Source organism: Malaclemys terrapin, chromosome 11 (assembly GCF_027887155.1).
Source record: "Malaclemys terrapin pileata isolate rMalTer1 chromosome 11, rMalTer1.hap1, whole genome shotgun sequence".
Lineage (NCBI taxonomy): Eukaryota > Metazoa > Chordata > Testudines > Emydidae > Malaclemys > Malaclemys terrapin.
In genome coordinates this window covers 78,892,483-78,909,270 of record NC_071515.1, presented here as the reverse complement: position 1 = coordinate 78,909,270, position 16,788 = coordinate 78,892,483, and the positions used below count along the sequence as shown (strand labels likewise).

At 62.4% G+C, this 16,788-nt stretch overlaps 1 protein-coding gene across 2 annotated transcripts; it reads left to right on the top strand.

Annotated features, from left to right (window-relative positions):
* Positions 1-21: 21 nt before the first annotated feature.
* On the top strand, positions 22-13,249 carry ATG9A (autophagy related 9A). 2 transcript variants are annotated; one of them, XM_054044226.1, is made up of 14 exons: positions 22-348; positions 1,076-1,119; positions 1,722-1,786; positions 2,159-2,320; positions 2,807-2,948; positions 4,060-4,781; positions 6,032-6,185; positions 6,615-6,794; positions 7,376-7,621; positions 7,979-8,196; positions 8,814-8,931; positions 9,336-9,558; positions 10,095-10,237; positions 10,866-13,249. In XM_054044226.1, the coding sequence occupies exons 1-14, from the start codon at positions 246-248 to the stop codon at positions 10,869-10,871; spliced, it is 2,526 nt and encodes an 841-aa protein (XP_053900201.1). In that variant the 5' UTR covers positions 22-245; the 3' UTR covers positions 10,872-13,249. The 2 variants fall into 2 exon arrangements, with proteins under 2 accessions (XP_053900201.1, XP_053900200.1); XM_054044225.1 differs by having other exon boundaries at positions 23-348; positions 4,033-4,781.
* Positions 13,250-16,788: the final 3,539 nt, after the last annotated feature.

Sequence of the window (16,788 nt, the reverse complement as noted above, 5' to 3'; positions counted from 1 at the left end):
TCGCCCCGCCCTCGGATTGGCCCCCGCGGCCCCGCCCGCAGGCCCCGGTTGGCCGCCGGAGCCGCCAGTTCCGCGGCAGTGAGCAGGCGGCCCGGCGCAGGGAGGGGCCGGTTACCGGGGAGACCGGGCAGGTGAGGGGGGGCTGCGCCCGCCCCCGCCCCCGCCGAGAACCCAGGAGTCCGGCCGGGCCCGGCCCGAGCCCCCCGCCCTGAGCCGCCTGTCCCCGCAGGGCCGCGCCCCGCGCCATGGCGCACTTCGACACGCAGTACCAGCGCCTGGAGGCCTCCTACAGCGACTCGCCCCCGGGGGAGGAGGATCTGCTGGTGCACGTCCCCGAGGGCAGCAAATGTGAGCGGGGCCCGGGGGGACCCCCCCTCCCCAACCCCTCCCCCCCATTGGCCAGGGCGGGGGGATCCCCCCCTCCCCAACCCCTCCCCCCCATTGGCCAGGGCGGGGGGATCCCCCCCTCCCCAACCCCTCCCCCCCCATTGGCCAGGGCGGGGGGATCCCCCCCTCCCAAACCCCTCCCCCCCCATTGGCCAGGGCGGGGGATCCCCCCCTCCCCAACCCCTCCCCCCCCATTGGCCAGGGCGGGGGGATCCCCCCCCTCCCCAACCCCTCCCCCCCCATTGGCCAGGGCGGGGGATCCCCCCCTCCCCAACCCCTCCCCCCCCATTGGCCAGGGCGGGGGGATCCCCCCCTCCCCACCCCTTCCCCCCCTCCTCCAACCCCTCCCCCCCCGTTGGCCAGGGTGGGGGGATCCCCCCCTCTTCCAAGCCCTTGCCCCCCCCGTTGGCCAGGGTGGGGGGATCCTCTATGTGCCACCGGGTACTGGCCACTGCCGCAGGCCAGACACCGGATCTGGTCTGAAGCGGTGACTCCTCTTCCGTGCGCTGTGTAAACCCAGGAGCAGCCCTTTGGAGTCTGGGGAGACCGGGGGGACCCAGCCCGCTCTGTGCCCTGGGCTGTGTCACCAGGGTAACTAGCTAGCGGCAACCAACTGACCCTCTGCTGCTGGTCAAACTGCTGCGTAGCGAGTCCCACTCACCCCCTTTGCCTCCTCTCTTTCCTGCAGCTCCCTGGCATCACATCGAGAACCTGGACCTCTTCTTCTCTCGCATATCCTTGCTGCGTGCGGGGGGAAGGGAGGCGCCTGCTCCAGCCCAGCATCAGCTGGACACAGTCTGTCCGTTTGGCGCAGGTCCCATCTCATCTGGGGCTGGATTGCTCCGTGGAGTCCAAACGGGCCAAGCCGTGGCGTTTCCACCCCTTCCCTTGGGCGATGGGGCTGTAGGGGGACAGAAACGGGTCCCTCCAGCCCTTTGGTGATAGCCTCCTGCCCGTTCTTTGTCGCTCTGATTGCTAGGCTCTGGATATGGCTTTACCTCCCTCTGTGCTGGCCAGGTCCTGCCTTTGCAGACTCCGGAGAGAGCTCAGGGGGGTCTGTGAATGGAGAGTTCACAGGCGCCTGCTGGGGTACGGTGGGGGCCTGGGACAGGCTAGCGTTACCCTCTGCCTGGGACGGGCATGGAGGCCAGGCCCCAGGAGCATTTTGTAGCTAAGCAGAGAATGCACTTGCCTTGCAGCCATCCGTCCCTGACTGGCGGCTAGGGGGTGGCTTGGCATGGGAGGGGTTTTCTCTCAGCTGGTGGAAGGGGGTCTTGGCTGGTGGCTGGACAGGAGGGGTTGCCAGACTGTTCTCCTTGACTGCAGCTCCCCACGTCTATAACCTGCATCAGAAGAACGGCTTCACCTGCATGCTGATTGGCGAGATCTTTGAGCTCATGTACGTCTTGAGTCCCACTGCTCTGGGGGTGGGGAGGCCAGGGAGGAGGCAGGTTCTCCCCATGCTCTCGCTGCCATTGGGGTGAAGGGCCTTGGGCCCCAGTGTTCCTGCTATCCCTGCACAGCCATGGCTGAGAGTTGAGATTTAGGGGGTGAGGTGGGAGGTGGTCAGGGCCACTCCCCTTTCAATCAGGACCTGTCTCCCTCTTTTTTGTCCATCTCCATCCCCAGGAATTTGTCTCCCTCTGCTCAGAATCTGCCCCCATCATGCCACGGGCAGTGGGGTGTGACCCAGTAGCCAGCCCTGGCTGTGGCGTGTTAGGAGTTGGGGGCAGAAGGAGCATGCCCCTCATGGTTGCTGCCTTTCCCACAGGCAGTTCATTTTCGTGGTGGCCTTCACCACCTTCCTCGTCAGCTGCGTCGACTATGATATCCTGTTTGCCAACAAGATGGTGAATCACAGCCAGCACTCCAGCGAGCTCATCAAGGTGACACTGCCAGATGCCTTTCTGCCTCCCAGCGTGTGCAGCGCAAGGTAAGGGCAGCAGCCACACCTCCGCCCCCAGCCCTGGCAGCCTGCCACCCTCCAAAGGCCATGGTAGTGTGAGCTCCCTCTTTGCCCGGCTCCAGACTGGAGCTAAAGACCCAGGACTCCTTCCAGAAGGAGGACAGTGGGAGTGGCCGAACCTCACCCACGTGCAATACGCAGCCCTTGCCCTCATCAGAAGTAGAGGCATGTAGACTGCCAAGATTGCAAGTCCCTGGTTTGTCTTGGTCCGAGTGGCCAAACTGCGTTGTATTCTGGGTCATGTAATCCCCAGAGTATGTACTTGGTGTTTGATGGCAGTGTTGCTGTGTGCTGTTCCACAGCTGGTGCATCCCTCCCCAGATGTGGCTACATTCTGGTGGTGGGTGAAGCGATCCCTTGACAGTGCGTATAGCTTGGGCTCCTGTGGGATGAGGCTCGGCCGTGGGGCGTGCCGAAAGGCAAGTGTTGCAGCGAGTCTCTTCTCCCTTGCAGAATCCAGCAGAACGGCTTTCTCATTTGCATCCTGGTGATAGCGGGGGTTTTCTGGATCCATCGACTCATCAAATTTATCTACAACATCTGCTGCTACTGGGAGATTCACTCCTTCTACATCAACGCCCTCAAAATCCCCATGGTGAGCGACCCTGGGGCTGGAGGACTGGGCCGTTGTGGCGGAGCAGGGAGCTCCCCTTGCCTCTGCCCCCCAGCTCGGGGCTGCCTTGCTGAAGCTGTAGGAGAGGGTTTCACCGGCCCATTGCCTTCAGGGGTTCTGGTCTCTCCCTCTTTCAGACCTCCCTTGGGAGTTACATAATCCGGTGTATCTCCTTACAGCTTGTTTTCCGGCAAATCTGCCCCTGCACACTGGGTGTGTCGCGGGACAGCTGTGTTCTGCTGACTGTCTGCCAGCCAATCGCTTTGCTTTATAACCTCTAGGCTTTTCTTTGCCATACCTACAGCAGTGTGCCAGCCTCAGAGGCGTAAAGCAGTTTATTCTCATGCCTTCCCTGGGAGGCGGGGCAGGGTCTCTCTCCCCATGTACAGGTAGGGAAACTGAGGCACAGAGCAGCTAGGCGTTGCCCAAGGCCGTGGGGGAGGCTGGCAGAGCTGGGTATTGAGCCCCAAGTCCCAGCCCAGGGTCTCCCTCGGGGAGAATGTGGGTAAGTCGAGTAACAGCAGGATCCTTTACATTAATTTTTTGCAAGACCATGAGCCTGTGGAATAGGGCATGGGTCTGGGACTCGAACACCTGGGTTCTCCTCCCAGTCACCTGCAGGCTCCCCACTGGGCACTGAGCACATCCCAACACTTCCCCGTCTGGGAAGTGGGAAGCTGGGAAGGGCTCGGAGCGGTAACGGAGACGTCAGAGCGGTAACGGAGACGTCGGAGCGCCACCCTTTGGGTGCGTGTGGCGATGACCCGTGTAGTTCTCTAGCTCTTTCCTGCCAGCCCAGGTGGGGTGAATGAGGCTCCTGTCCCCCCCCCCGAGGGCTGCGTTTATCCCTCACTGGGAACCCCAGAGCAGCACACAGCAAGCATCACGCAGGGCAGGGTGCAGCATTGATGTGAGACTGGAACTCCCAGCATGCAGCATGGCCTGTGTCTGTGGAACGTTGGAGCAGTGCATGCTGGGACCTGTAGTTTCTGTTGCAGCACTTGCCCGGCTGGGCCCCTGTTGGTCTCCCCCAGATTCTAACACTGCCTCCTCTCCTCCCGGCCAGTCCAACCTGCCCTATTACACCTGGCAGGAGGTGCAGGCTCGCATCGTGCAGATCCAGAAGGAGCATCAGATCTGCATCCACAAGAAGGAGCTGACGGAGCTGGACATCTACCACCGCATCCTGCGCTTCAAGAACTACATGGTGGCCATGGTGAACAAGTCGCTGCTGCCCATCCGCTTCCACCTGCCCGGGCTGGGCGACACCATCTTCTACACCCGCGGCCTCAAGTACAACTTCGAGCTCATCTTCTTCTGGGGGCCCGGCTCGCTCTTTGAGAACGAGTGGAGCCTCAAGGCGGAGTACAAGCGAGGCGGCAACCGCCTGGAGCTGGCCGACAAGCTGAGCGCCCGCATCCTCTGGATCGGCATCGCCAACTTCATCCTCTGCCCCCTCATCCTCATCTGGCAGATCCTCTATGCCTTCTTCAGCTACACCGAGATCCTGAAGCGGGAGCCAGGCAGCCTGGGCGCCCGCTGCTGGTCGCTCTACGGCCGCTGCTACCTGCGCCACTTCAATGAGCTGGACCACGAGCTGCACTCTCGCCTCAGCAAGGGCTACAAGCCAGCCTCCAAGTACATGAACTGCTTCATCTCCCCCCTGCTCACCATCGTGGCCAAGAACGTGGCCTTCTTCGCCGGCTCCATCCTGGCCGTGCTCATCGCCCTCACCATCTACGACGAGGACGTGCTGGCCGTGGAGCACGTCCTCACCACCGTCACCCTGCTGGGCGTGGGCGTCACCGTCTGCCGGTGAGACGGCTGGGCCGACACGGCCGGCCTGCCCTGGGGCGAAGGGGGAGGCTGCGGGTCTGTCCTTGGGCCACAAGTGAACATAAGGCCCAGGACTGGAAATGAGGAGCAGTGGGTCAGGCCAGGAGTCAGGGGCACTGGCAGAAATCTTGGGGGGGGGGGGGGGGGGAGGAGGGAAGGAAGAGCCTGGGGCCAAAGTGCCTAGTGTGGGGGCCGGGGGAGGGGTGCTGCAGATCAGGACTGAGGTGGGGAGGCAGAGGCTGGCATAGCAGGGAGCTGGGCTGTGGGTCAGGACTGAGAGGCACCGGCAGAGCTAGTGGGCACATCTTGGGTAGCAGGGGACTGCGGGTTGGGACTGATGGGCACCAGCAGGGCTGGGGTAGCAGGGGGCTGCAGGTCGGGACCGTGGGGCACTGGCAGGGCTGGGGGGGCAGGTCAGAACTGAGGGGCACTGACAGGGCTGGGATAGCAGAGGGCTGCAGGTCGGGACCATGGGGCACTGGCGGGGGGCAGGTCAGAACTGAGGGGCACTGACAGGGCTGGGGTAACGGGGCTGCAGGTCGGGACCATGGGGCACTGGCGGGGGGCAGGTCAGAACTGAGGGGCACTGGCAGGGCTGGGGGTAGGCAGGGCTGGAGTAGCAAGGGGCTGCAGATCAGGACTGAGGGGCATTGGCAGAGCTGGGGAGGCAGAGGCTGGCATAGCAGGGAGCTGGGCTGTGGGTCAGGACTGAGAGGCACCGGCAGAGCTAGTGGGCACATCTTGGGTAGCAGGGGACTGTGGGTTGGGACTGATGGGCACCAGCAGGGCTGGCGGGAGGCAGGGCTGCGGTAGTAGGGGGCTGCAGGTCGGGACCGTGGGGCACTGGCAGGGCTGGGGGGGCAGGTCAGAACTGAGGGGCACTGACAGGGCTGGGATAGCAGAGGGCTGCAGGTCGGGACCATGGGGCACTGGCGGGGGGCAGGTCAGAACTGAGGGGCACTGACAGGGCTGGGGTAACAGGGGGCTGCAGGTCGGGACCATGGGGCACTGGCGGGGGGCAGGTCAGAACTGAGGGGCACTGACAGGGCTGGGGGTAGGCAGGGCTGGGGTAGCAAGGGGCTGCAGATCAGGACTGAGGGGCACTGGCAGGGCTGTGGGGGAAGGTCTCCCAGCCCGTCTCTAGGCGTGATCTCCCCCTGGCATGAGACTCCAGCCGGGGTTCTCTGGGAAGTGCCGTCCTTCCTATCCGTGTCCTGCCCCCCCTGCAGGTCCTTCATCCCAGACCAGCACCTGGTGTTCTGCCCAGAGCAGCTGCTGCGGGTGATCCTGGCACACATCCACTACATGCCCGACCACTGGCAGGCCAACGCCCACCGCTACGAGACCCGGGACGAGTTTTCTCAGCTCTTCCAGTACAAAGCGGTGAGCCCGGCCCCTCTGGCTAGCTTGGAACCGGGGCGGGATTGGACTGGCTCCTGCGCTCCTCTGCCCAGCGAGGGGCACTCGCGGCACCTTGGGGGGGTCTCTGACACACGAGTGCCACCTCAGGGCCACTGTCTGTCGGACTGCGATGCCCAGAGAGAGGCTGGTGCATGCGAAGGGGCTGGACTGGGGACCTGCGTGTGCCTCACTCCCCAGGGCCGTGGGCCGTGCGTGTGATGGCTCGGCAGCTCCTGTGGTTCCCCAGAGAAAGGGGGGCGGGGGGCGGGGAGGGATCTTTGGTCAGCTGGGGGCAGAGCACTGGGGGGCGATACTGACGTGTTCCCTGGGTGGCCCCTCCCAGCCGTGGTGCAGCAGCCCCCTCGGGTGGCTCTCGGGGCTGCCTGCTGAGCCCCCCCTCTCCCTTCCCAGGTGTTCATCCTGGAGGAGCTCCTCAGCCCCATCGTTACCCCCTTGATCCTCATCTTCTGCCTGCGGCCCAAGTCCCTGGAGATCATCGACTTCTTCCGGAACTTCACCGTGGAGGTGGTGGGCGTGGGCGACACCTGCTCCTTTGCGCAGATGGACGTGCGCCAGCACGGGCACCCGGCGGTAGGGCCTGCCTGCGGCACGGGCGTGTGCTGGCACGGTCCCTTCCCCCTCCCCCCGCACTTGGGGGGGTCCTGCCTGTGGCTGGAACCGAGGCGTGGGCTAACATCCCCCACGGAGTGAGAGAGATCTTACACCCTCTGCTGCGGCTGCCAGTCCCAGAATGCATTGTGGCCAGGCTGTGCCAATCAAGCTGAAGTGTTGCATGCTGGGGCCTGTAGTCTTAGTGGGCTGTGTTGTTGCAATCTCGTATCTAACATCCGGGCACGCTCCGTGGGGATTCCTGTTCGGTGGGTGCATGACCCAGCTGCCTAGGTGAGGGCTCGTGCCCTGGAGGGGGGCATGTGATGCTACCCCGGGCATTGGAAGGCCCTGGAGGTGGGCATGCTTGGCTGTGGCGTGTCTGCTCCAGCGAGCAATGTCCCAGGCCAGCTGCTGGGGGGTTCCTGGCTTTTTTGCATTGGTGGGTTTTGTGCGGTCTGGCCTTTGGGGCTCCCCAGACCCCCGGTGGGTGTATGGCAGACCTTGGGTGTCCAAGGATGGGTTTGGAGTGGCCCCCCTCACCTCACCTGTGTGCATTGCAGTGGATGTCAGCGGGGAAGACTGAGGCCTCCATCTACCAGCAGGCCGAGGATGGCAAGACTGAGCTGTCCCTCATGCACTTCGCCATCACCAACCCCAAGTGGCAGCCGCCCCGCGAGAGCACGGCCTTCATCGGCTTCCTCAAGGAGCGCGTGCTGCGCGACAGCAGCGTGGCGCTGGCCCAGCAGGCCGTGCTGCCTGACAACGCCCTCTTCACCTCCATCCAGTCCCTGCAGTCGGAGTCCGAGGTGCCCTGGCTGCGGCGGGTCGCGGGTGGGCGGGAGAGGAAGGGGCTCTGGTGCTCCAAAGCTGCCTGGAGGGCAGGAGTCTTGCAGCTGCCCTGCATTGTCTAGCTAGCCCAGCGGGGCTGGCTCAGGCGGCCGGTGGAGTGAGTTTGCTGGGTCTGAACTGGGCTCAGGTTTCCAGGGCGGGCTGGGCCCGTCTCCAAGGGTGTGTGGGATGGGGTGTTCTGGGGTTCTGCCCTGCGGCATGGGGGGGTTATAGGATCTGGAGTTCCCCCGAGGAGCTGGGTTGGGGAGGGGCCCTGTCCTGTTGTCTGGGGGTTGCCTGTCCAGGGCTGTGACTTCCCTCACTTCCCATTGCAGCCTCACAGCCTGATTGCCAATGCGATCGCGGGCTCCTCGGCCCTGGGGTACGCGAGCCATGAGCTGCAGGCCTCCCGCCAGCTCTCCGAGGTGGCCTCTGCCCTGCGCTCCTTCTCCCCGCTCCAGTCTGCCCAGCAAACTCACAGCGGCTTCCAGACGTCCGGGTCCCACGTGGAGGGGGCACCGCCCCGGGCCCACAGCACCATGACGGCTTCTGGGTAAGAGTCTGCTGAGCTGCAAAGCCCAGGCCCTGCTCCTGAGGTGCTGGGTGCCCCTCGTGTGCCTGAGATGGAAGGGATTGCTCCCCTGGTTCACTGGGCCTGTGCGGCTGCTGGGAGCAGCTCAAAGCGCCTCCTGCTGGCATGCTCTGCAGTCCGTTCCTCGCCCACATGCCGGGAGGAGTCCCTGCAGGGGCTGCTCTGAGCCCTCCCCTGCAATGGAGCAGGTTACACAGATGGCTAGAACAAGAATTGCCCCCGAGGGTTGACTCTGTAAGTGACTGCTCCGCCCCAGGAGGGGGCGCTGGAGCGCTCCTGCCCCCCTGTGATGGGGATCTGTGGCCCTTGGGGGTGCCTGTGTTGGGACTGGACCCCAGTGAGCAAAGCCCACGTGTCTGGGCAGAGGCTGCACGTATCCAGGGTGCAGAGGGGCCCTTTCTAAACCCAGGGCAGGGAATGGGTGAGGTGGCACCATGGGACACCCCATAGCCCAGCAGTGCAGTGGGGCTGGGCAGGAGATCGAGAAGGGCTGTGTGGATCCAATGTGGAGCCTGCTAGGGCCATGCCCCTGGGCAGCAGACCCCCTCCCCCAGCCCTTCTCTGTGTCCCGGCTGCAGCACGGATGCCAGAACAGCAAGCTCCGGGAGCAGCGCCTGGGAGGGCCAGTTACAGAGCCTGATCCTGTCCGAATACGCCTCCACCGAGATGAGCCTGCACGCACTCTACATGCACGAGGTGAGCGGCCTGCGCCCTGGGCTGGGGGAGAGAGGGCAGCACTGGGGGCGCAGGGCGGCCTGGCAGCTGGAGAGAGGTGTGCTGTACCCAGGGGGTAAAGGAGGTCCCGCAAGGCAGCCAGGCCCATATCCTTCCCCTGCAGCGCACCCCAGTGCTGGCTGTCTCCGCAGGTCCCTGCATGCCACCTCGGAGCACAGGAGGGCCTGATGCAGAACAGCCCCCATCCTGCATTGGAGTGGCAGAGGGAGCAGCGGCGCCGGGAGCTGGCAGTGCAGGGGGAGAGGGAAGGAGCCAGAACTACTGTGGGGCTGCCACGGGGGCTCCTGTAGGCTGGATGTGGGGTGGGGCTGCGGCTCTGTCCCCCCTCCCTGTTTGTCTGACCCGCCCCGTTGTGTTGTGCACAGTTGCACAAGCAGCACACGCAGACAGAGCCCGAGCGACACGTGTGGCACCGGCGGGAGAGCGACGAGAGCGGGGAGAGTGCCCCAGAGGAGCCGGATGCTCAGAAGGGCGCCCCCGCCGCCATCCCCCGCTCTGCCAGCTATCCCTTCTCCTCGCCACGCCAGGCTGTGGAGGAGTTGGCCACCCTGCAGACGGGCTTCCAGCGCCGATACGGCGGCATCACAGGTATGTGCTGGGGCAGCCTCGTGCTGTGGGACTCCCCTCCAGACAGGGATCCCAGCCTCCCCACACATTCCCTATCCCCCTGGCCAAGGGGCACTTCCTTTGGAACGTGCCATGGGTCCACACGCTGGTTTGTTATCATCGGGTTGCTGGGTAATCGTTTAAACGCCAGTGAAGCATTTGAGATTCCCCCCCACATGCCAGGCGATCAGCTGGGGCTGGTGGCTGGCAGGTGCCACTGCGCAGTAGCGCCTGCAGGAGGCGCCTGGGAGCCCTGCTCATCCATGGCTGGCAGTGTGTGGGCTCCCGCTGTGATGTTCCCATGTCACCCTGCGTGCTGTGGGGAGGAGCCCCTCCAGGGGAGCTGTCGGCCGGGGAAGGCTGCACAGGCTCCCACCCAGTAACAGCCCCTCCCTCTCGCTTGGGGGGTTAGACAGATTGGCCTAGAGCCCCCTGAGTGGTGCCCTGCTGGGAGCTGGCACCAGAGCCTGCTTCACCCGCATCTACATGTTCTTCTGACTTCTGTGCCCATGCCGCAGATCCGGGCACAGTGCACAGAGCCCCGTCGCACTTCTCCCGCCTGCCTCTAGGGGGCTGGGCTGAGGACGGACAGTCGGCCCGACATCCGGAGCCGGTTCCAGAGGAGAGCTCGGAGGATGAGCTCCCGCCTCAGATACACAAGGTACGGCCCAGGCGCCCGGCTCTGCTGGGGGGAGTGGTGTGAGCAGGGCATTAGTGAGTGCTGCCCTGACGGGGTGGGCTGGGGCTGGGGCTGGGGCTGCTGGCCGGCAACTCCCTCCCCAGGAGAGATTAAAAAGGCGGGGACTTTTCAGCTTGGAAAAGAGCTGACTAAGGGTGTCTCTGGTAGAGGTCTATAAAATAGTGACTGGTGCGGAGAAGGTGACCAGGGAAGTGTTGTTTATCCCTTCCCATAACACTAGAGCCAGGGGTCACCCAGTGACATTAACAGGCAGCACGTTTAAAACAAACAAAAGGAAGTACTTCTTCAACGTACAGACAACCTGTGGAACTCCTTGCCAGGGGATGTTGTGAAGGCCTAAAGTATAATTGGGTTCAAAAAAGAACTGGATAGGTCCGGCAACGGCTATTAGCCAGCATGGGCAGGGATGCAACCCCCTGCTCTGCGTGTCCCTGGCTTCCGATTGCCAGGAGCTGGGACTGGGCGACAGGCTGGATCAGTTAATAATTGCCCTGTTCTGAAGCACCTGGTCCTTGCCCCTGTCGGAGGCAGGGCACGGGGGTGGATGGCCTCTGGCCTGACCCGGTAACGGCATGGCTCTCTCCTCCAGGTGTAGCTCTGGGGGCTGAGGATCTCGTGGGATTCCGGACTCTGGACCAGCCTGGGCAGCAGGACCCGGGGTCCCGGCCCCCTCCCCTGTCCCGCAGAGGTGGGGCGGGCAGAGGTGCCTAGCGCTGGCGTTCATGCCGAAGGGACAGAACCACCACGTCAGCGCCTTGCAGTGGAAGCTTCTGTACAGACGTGTGTCAAGCCAACATCACTCTGACTCGTACTCATGTTGGGTGAATGCGTGTGTGAGTACATACGTGTATCCGTGTCCGCATATGTGTTGTCCGTGTTGGAGGGAATCGGCCGAGAGCTGCACGGAGCACCGCAGAGCCTGCGCGAGGCCAGCGACCCGCGGCTGGCAGGGGAGAGCTCCGCGGGTTCCAGCTGCCTGCGGGAGAAGCTACGTGGAGTCCCTCAACAGAGCCAGCGACGCCTCTTCCACAGTCCAAATAAAGACCCTCCTTCGAGCTGCAGGGCCCAGCCCGGGTTCCCGCGGGGGAGGGACGCATCAGAATCTATTTTTGTAACAAGGGTGGAGAGTTGGGTTCCCCCGAAGGGGAGCGTGCTGGGCGCCCGCCCCCAAAGCCCATGCGGCTCCGTGTGTCCTGTCCGTGGGGCGGGGGCTGCCACTGTTCCCCCCAAGTGATCCCACACCCCATTTGCTGCTATTGTCCGTGGGCCCTGGCCCCTCTAGCCTCAGACCGCAGACAGCCTGGGCAGCAGCAGAGTGAGCCCCCCCCGCGCGCTGCCCCCTCCCGGCGTGCCAAAGCCCTGCTGTCTCGGGGCTAGAGCGGAGCTCCGTCTCCAGGGCCTCTGCTGAGCCTGCCGCCCATACTGGCCCTGGCCCTCTGGGAGCTCCACCAAGGCCCCCTCCAGCAGCCTCCCCTTGGACGGCAGAGCAGGGGGGACAGGCCCCCAGTCAACACTAATGGATCAGGTGACTCAAGTAGCTTTGTTCCCCCTTTTCCCCCTCCCTGCGGCGCTGGGGAAGTCTGGCCTGGGCCCCTAGCCTGGGACAGGCTGTGCCTCCCTCCTTATAAATCATTAGCACCCGGCTGGCCAGTCACGGCACGGGGAGTGGGTGGCTTCGGCCAATCAGAGTACAGCTCTGCTAGGTTATTGAGTGACAGCGGCAGCTCCCAGAGGCCAGGCTGCCTGCTAACCCCTTCTCCCTGCATACCCAACTGACAATCACCCCCCCAGCCCCGCTCCTGTAGGCCTCAGGCCGGGGCCCCTGCTCCCACAGCGCTGAGCACCTCCTAGGAGCCCGACCGCCGCGCTCCTTGCCAGAGCCAGTGCTAGCGGTCGGCCCCATGGTGCTCTGCACTGTACCCCTGGGGGGCAGGACCTGTGGGTCTCTCCCCAGCTCTGCCACTGACTTCCTGTGTGATGGGGGGGCGGAGCTCTTGGCTGACTAAAGCAGGGCTGAGGCGGCTCCCCTGCGGCCTGGGCCGCTCTGGCATCCTGCCTGTCGGGCAGAGCACTGACTATTCCGGCCGGGGGGGCTCTGCTGCCTGTTCCTTTAATGCCCCCGCCCGGTTCTCCTGAAGGGGCTTGGGACCCCCTGCCTCTCCGTGGTGCAAGCCCTGAGCTTTCTAGCCCAGCCTATTGGTGCTTTACAGGTTTGATGAGGGACAAAGTGCTTCAGTGGCCTTTGAAACAGGGCAAGTCTCCAGCAAACCAGCGCCAGGCCGGCCCCGCTCTGCCCTGGGGCCTAGAACACACAGACCTCAGGCTCCCTTCGCAGCAGGAACCAGGCATGGCCAGAGCACAGCCCGCTGGGCTGCTGCCCTCTGCAGAGGTGCAGCCCTGTGAGATGGCAGAGCCCAGCCGGCAGTTAGTTCTGTCTCAGGCCACTGTGGCTGGGGCTACATGCTGGGAAATGTAGTCTCCATGGGTCGCACCTCTGCATTAAGGGCTGGGTGACGGCCCTTGGCTGTGCTCTGTACAAACTGGTGGGCAGAGCTTGTCCCCCTGCCGCCAAGGCTCTCTTGGGGGATGCACTCAGCCTGGAGCTCCTGTTCTTATCACAGAGCGTCTCCACGCCTGAGCCACAGCCCCCAGGTGAGAGCTCTGAGCCCCCAGCAACGCTGGGCCTTTCTGAAGGGGGGGCTGGCAGCTGCTCCAGGCTGCGGCTCCTAGAGGTGGGGGCAGGGAGGCGAGGCCTGGAGCAGCCGGAGAACCTTGCCACGTGCTGTGCTTGTGTCTGTCCGTCTCCTGTGTGCCCGTGTGCATGGCAAGCTGCCCTCCCCCTCCTGTTCCGCGTGTGACACCAGCGAGGGGGGTGCGGGCGTGGAGCTCTTTGGGAATGTGCTGGCTAGCTGAGCTCGCGCCCCTCGCTATACAGCTACAGAGCCATTTAATAAAGAGGGGGCATTTCATTCACGCTGGTGTCTGGGCCTTTGTTGCAAGGGGAAGCTGCTCCCCCTGTGTACTGGGAATCCAGCCATAAGTGGCGTGCTCACGGGCTGTGCCCCCCTGGAAGCTGCCCTCCTCTGGGTGCTCAGGGCTATCCTGCCATGAACTCAGGGTGGGAGCTGAGCTCTCCAGGGCTGGTGATCTCTGCTGGAGCGAGACCAGGTCTGACCCTGGGGGCAGAGCAGGAACAGCCGAGAGCTACAGGGAGCAAAGGGTGGCTCTGATAAAATAAATAAATAAATAATGGAGATATCCCATCTCCTAGAACTGGAAGGGACCTTGAAAGGTCATCAAGTCCAGCCCCCTGCTTTCACTAGCAGGACCAAGTACTGATTTTGCCCCAGATTCCCAAGTGGCCCCCTCAAGGATTGAACTCACAACCCTGGGTTTAGCAGGCCAATGCTCAAACCACTGAGCTATCCCTCCCCCCCATGTGCTGCTCTGGGCGGAAGAGCTAGAATCGCTGTCCCAGTCTGTGCCCTGGAGCCCAGCCTGGCTGCGGCCTGTCGTTTCTCTCAGCCTGCTGCTTAGGGAAGGGCAGCGGGGCTTGAGCCACGCCGGACCTCCTCCCGGGGCCCAACCAGCCCTCGGTACACAGGCTGAGGCCGCTCGGCCTGGGGGGATTCAAACTGCAGCCCCCTCCCTGCCAGCCTAGGAGTGCAGCCCTGCTGCGCCCAGATCTCTAAGCTGCTTCAACGCAAAACGATTCTTTACTTCAGCCCGAGACAGCCGAGGTGCTCGCTGGTCAGTGAGCGCTGGCTGGGCTCATGGGGGCAGCTCGGGGAGGCCAGAGAGCTGCCTTGTAGTCTCTGCTCTTCTGGGCCCGTCTTGCTCCCTCGGTGCTAATGGGTCCCTGGCAAGGCATTTGGGGGACTCAGCTCGCACCAGCAAGGAGCTACCAGCTAACTACGAGACAAACCAATGGCCTGCCCTCCTGCGAGGAGGCACCCAGCTGCTGCGTCTGTTTGCTCTGGTTTTTATCACACAGGCAATGCAGAGGCGTTAACCCGCCTGCGTTCTCAACCCTGCCCCCTTGGCTGCCACATCAAGGACGGCATCATGTTTAAACACACACGTGCACAAAGCCGCCCTGTAACGCACATGCGGTAGCTGTCAAGGTCAAGCACTCGAAAATGAGATGGCAGCTAAGCAGCTGCCCACGCAGTCGTAATTCGGTCCCCTCATGTGTCCCACCTGTGCACTGGATGAGGCTGGGCCTACAGCCAGAATCTGAACTGGCGTTAGACCACGTCATGGTGCTTTTCACCAGCGCCGTTCTCTGTAAGGGACAGGATTGGGCACAACTATAACGTCCTGCCAGCTCTGTTAATATTCACGATGCTCAGAGGCTAGAGCAGGTGTAGGCAACCTATGGCACATGTGCCGAAGGCGGCACGCGAGCTGATTGTCAGCGGCACTCACACTGCCCGGGTCCTGGCCACCGGTCCGGGGGGCTCTGCGTTTTAATTTTAAATGAAGCTTCTTAAACATTTTAAAAACCTTATTTACTTTAGTTTAGTTATATATTATAGACTTCTAGAAAGAGACCGTCTACAAACGTTAAACTGTATGACTGGCACACGAAACCTTCAATGAGAGTGAATAAATGAAGACTCGGCACACCACTTCTGAAAGGTTGCCGACCCCTGGGCTGGGGGATGATGCTGTATAATGCCTACAAAGGGTTAAATAAACCCCAATCTTGTCCTGCCTTGTGCTGACAGCCGAGCCCCAGGACTGTGCTGTTTTCAGTGTGATCTCATTTTTTGAAGTAGACGAGTCAGTTTCACAGTGTTCAGAATCAGTCTCTAGTCAGTTTCCATTTCCGGTTCCCCCAGGAGAGGGGTGGGTTTCTGTGTTCTCTCTCCTGCAAGGGGAGGGCCAGGTTGCTTAAGGCCACTGAGCATCTTTGCAAATCAGACCCTTCGTGCCTCGATGTCCCAGCGATGGACGTTTTGGGCATTCAGCGAGGCCGATGCATGGTAGAGTCTAGGCCCTAAGGGGGATGAGAGGTGTGGGCTGGAGGAGGGGGTGGGTCTGTTGTTCATGCTGGTTCTCATTACTGATTACCCCACCCCGCTCCCTGCTCCATCACACCATGCTCCTAGGGAGGAGAGCACATGGGTGCCTGGACTTTGCCTCCGCGCTGTGCTAGGTGTGTCCGTCCCATGCAATTCCGTTTCCAGGCGCAGGGCACGGCACACTGCAGTCGCCCCGTGCGGGAGGATTCCCAACTCAGAGGCATGGCTACTTGGCACCCAGAGCCTTCTTAGATACCAAGTCCCTTGTCCCTAAATGAGACACAAACTGCAGCAGTGCCCTGGGCCTGCCGTGTGGGGGTAGGGCAGATAAATATACCCTGGCAGAGAGCCTGGCTGGCAGCTGGGTGCCTCCTGCCCTAGGTGACCCTTCTCCAGGAGGGTGTGCGGGTCCCGCTCACTCACCCTGCGACAGGCAGGATGTGTCGGTGTCTGGGTGGGGCAGGCGCTGCAGCTGACTGGCTGGGATCAATGGAGGCTGGTCGGAGCAGGGATCTGCTTTAACCAGGAGCCCTTCCCCCAGACCAGTTCCCTACTCTGGTCTGACTACCCCAGTGACTGCTGATGCCCTGGCCAGGGGCGGACAGGGCTGTGGGCCTCCCACGCTGTGGTGCTCTCCCTGCTCCCCCATCCTCCTCCAAGTCCAACCTTAACCCTAACACCACGCCCGGTCCCTGGCTTTCTGCCTTCCTCCCACTCTGGAGTCCGTTAACTTCCTCCAGGGGGGAGCAGCAAAACCAGCCCCTCCCCAGCAGATGGACAGACAGACTCATAGACATTAAGGTCAGAAGGGACCATTATGATCATCTAGTCTGACCTCCTGCACAACGCAGGCCACAGAGTCTCACCCACCCCCTCCTGTATCAAACCCCTAACCTATGTCTGAGTTATTGAAGTCCTCAAATCGTGTTTTAAAGACCTCAAGGTGCAGAGAATCCTCCAGCAAGTGACTCGTGCCCCACGCTGCAGAGGAAGGTGAAAACCCCCCAGGGCCTCTGCTAATCTGCCCTGGAGGAAAATTCCTTCCCAACCCCAAATATGGCGATCAGCTAAACCCTGAGCATGTGGGCAAGACTCACCAGCCAGCACCCAGGAAAGAATTCTTTGTTGTAACTCAGATCCCACCCCATCGAACATCCCATCACAGGCCATTGGGCATATTTACCGCTAATAGTCAAAGATCAATTAATTGCCAAAATGAGGCTATCCCATCATACCATCCCCTCCATAAACTTATCAAGCTTAGTCTTGAAGCCAGATATGTCTTTTGCCCCCACTGCTCCCCTTGGAAGGCTGTTCCAGGACTTCACTCCTCTGATGGTTAGAAACCTTCGTCTAATTTCAAGTCTAAACCCCCTGATGGACAGTTTATATCCATTTGTTCTTGTGTCCACATTGGTACTGAGCTTAAATAATTCCTCTCCCTCCCTGATATTTATCCCTCTGATATATTTCTAGAGAGCAATC

Bases quoted from the DNA above. Each gene is read 5' to 3' on its own strand.
- ATG9A (XM_054044225.1), top strand. From the start codon at position 246: ATGGCGCACTTCGACACGCAGTACCAGCGCCTGGAGGCCTCCTACAGC. The intron at 349-1,075 runs GTGAGCGGGGCC...TCTTTCCTGCAG, and splicing joins CGTCCCCGAGGGCAGCAAAT to CTCCCTGGCATCACATCGAG. The intron at 2,321-2,806 runs GTAAGGGCAGCA...TCTCCCTTGCAG, and splicing joins CCCAGCGTGTGCAGCGCAAG to AATCCAGCAGAACGGCTTTC.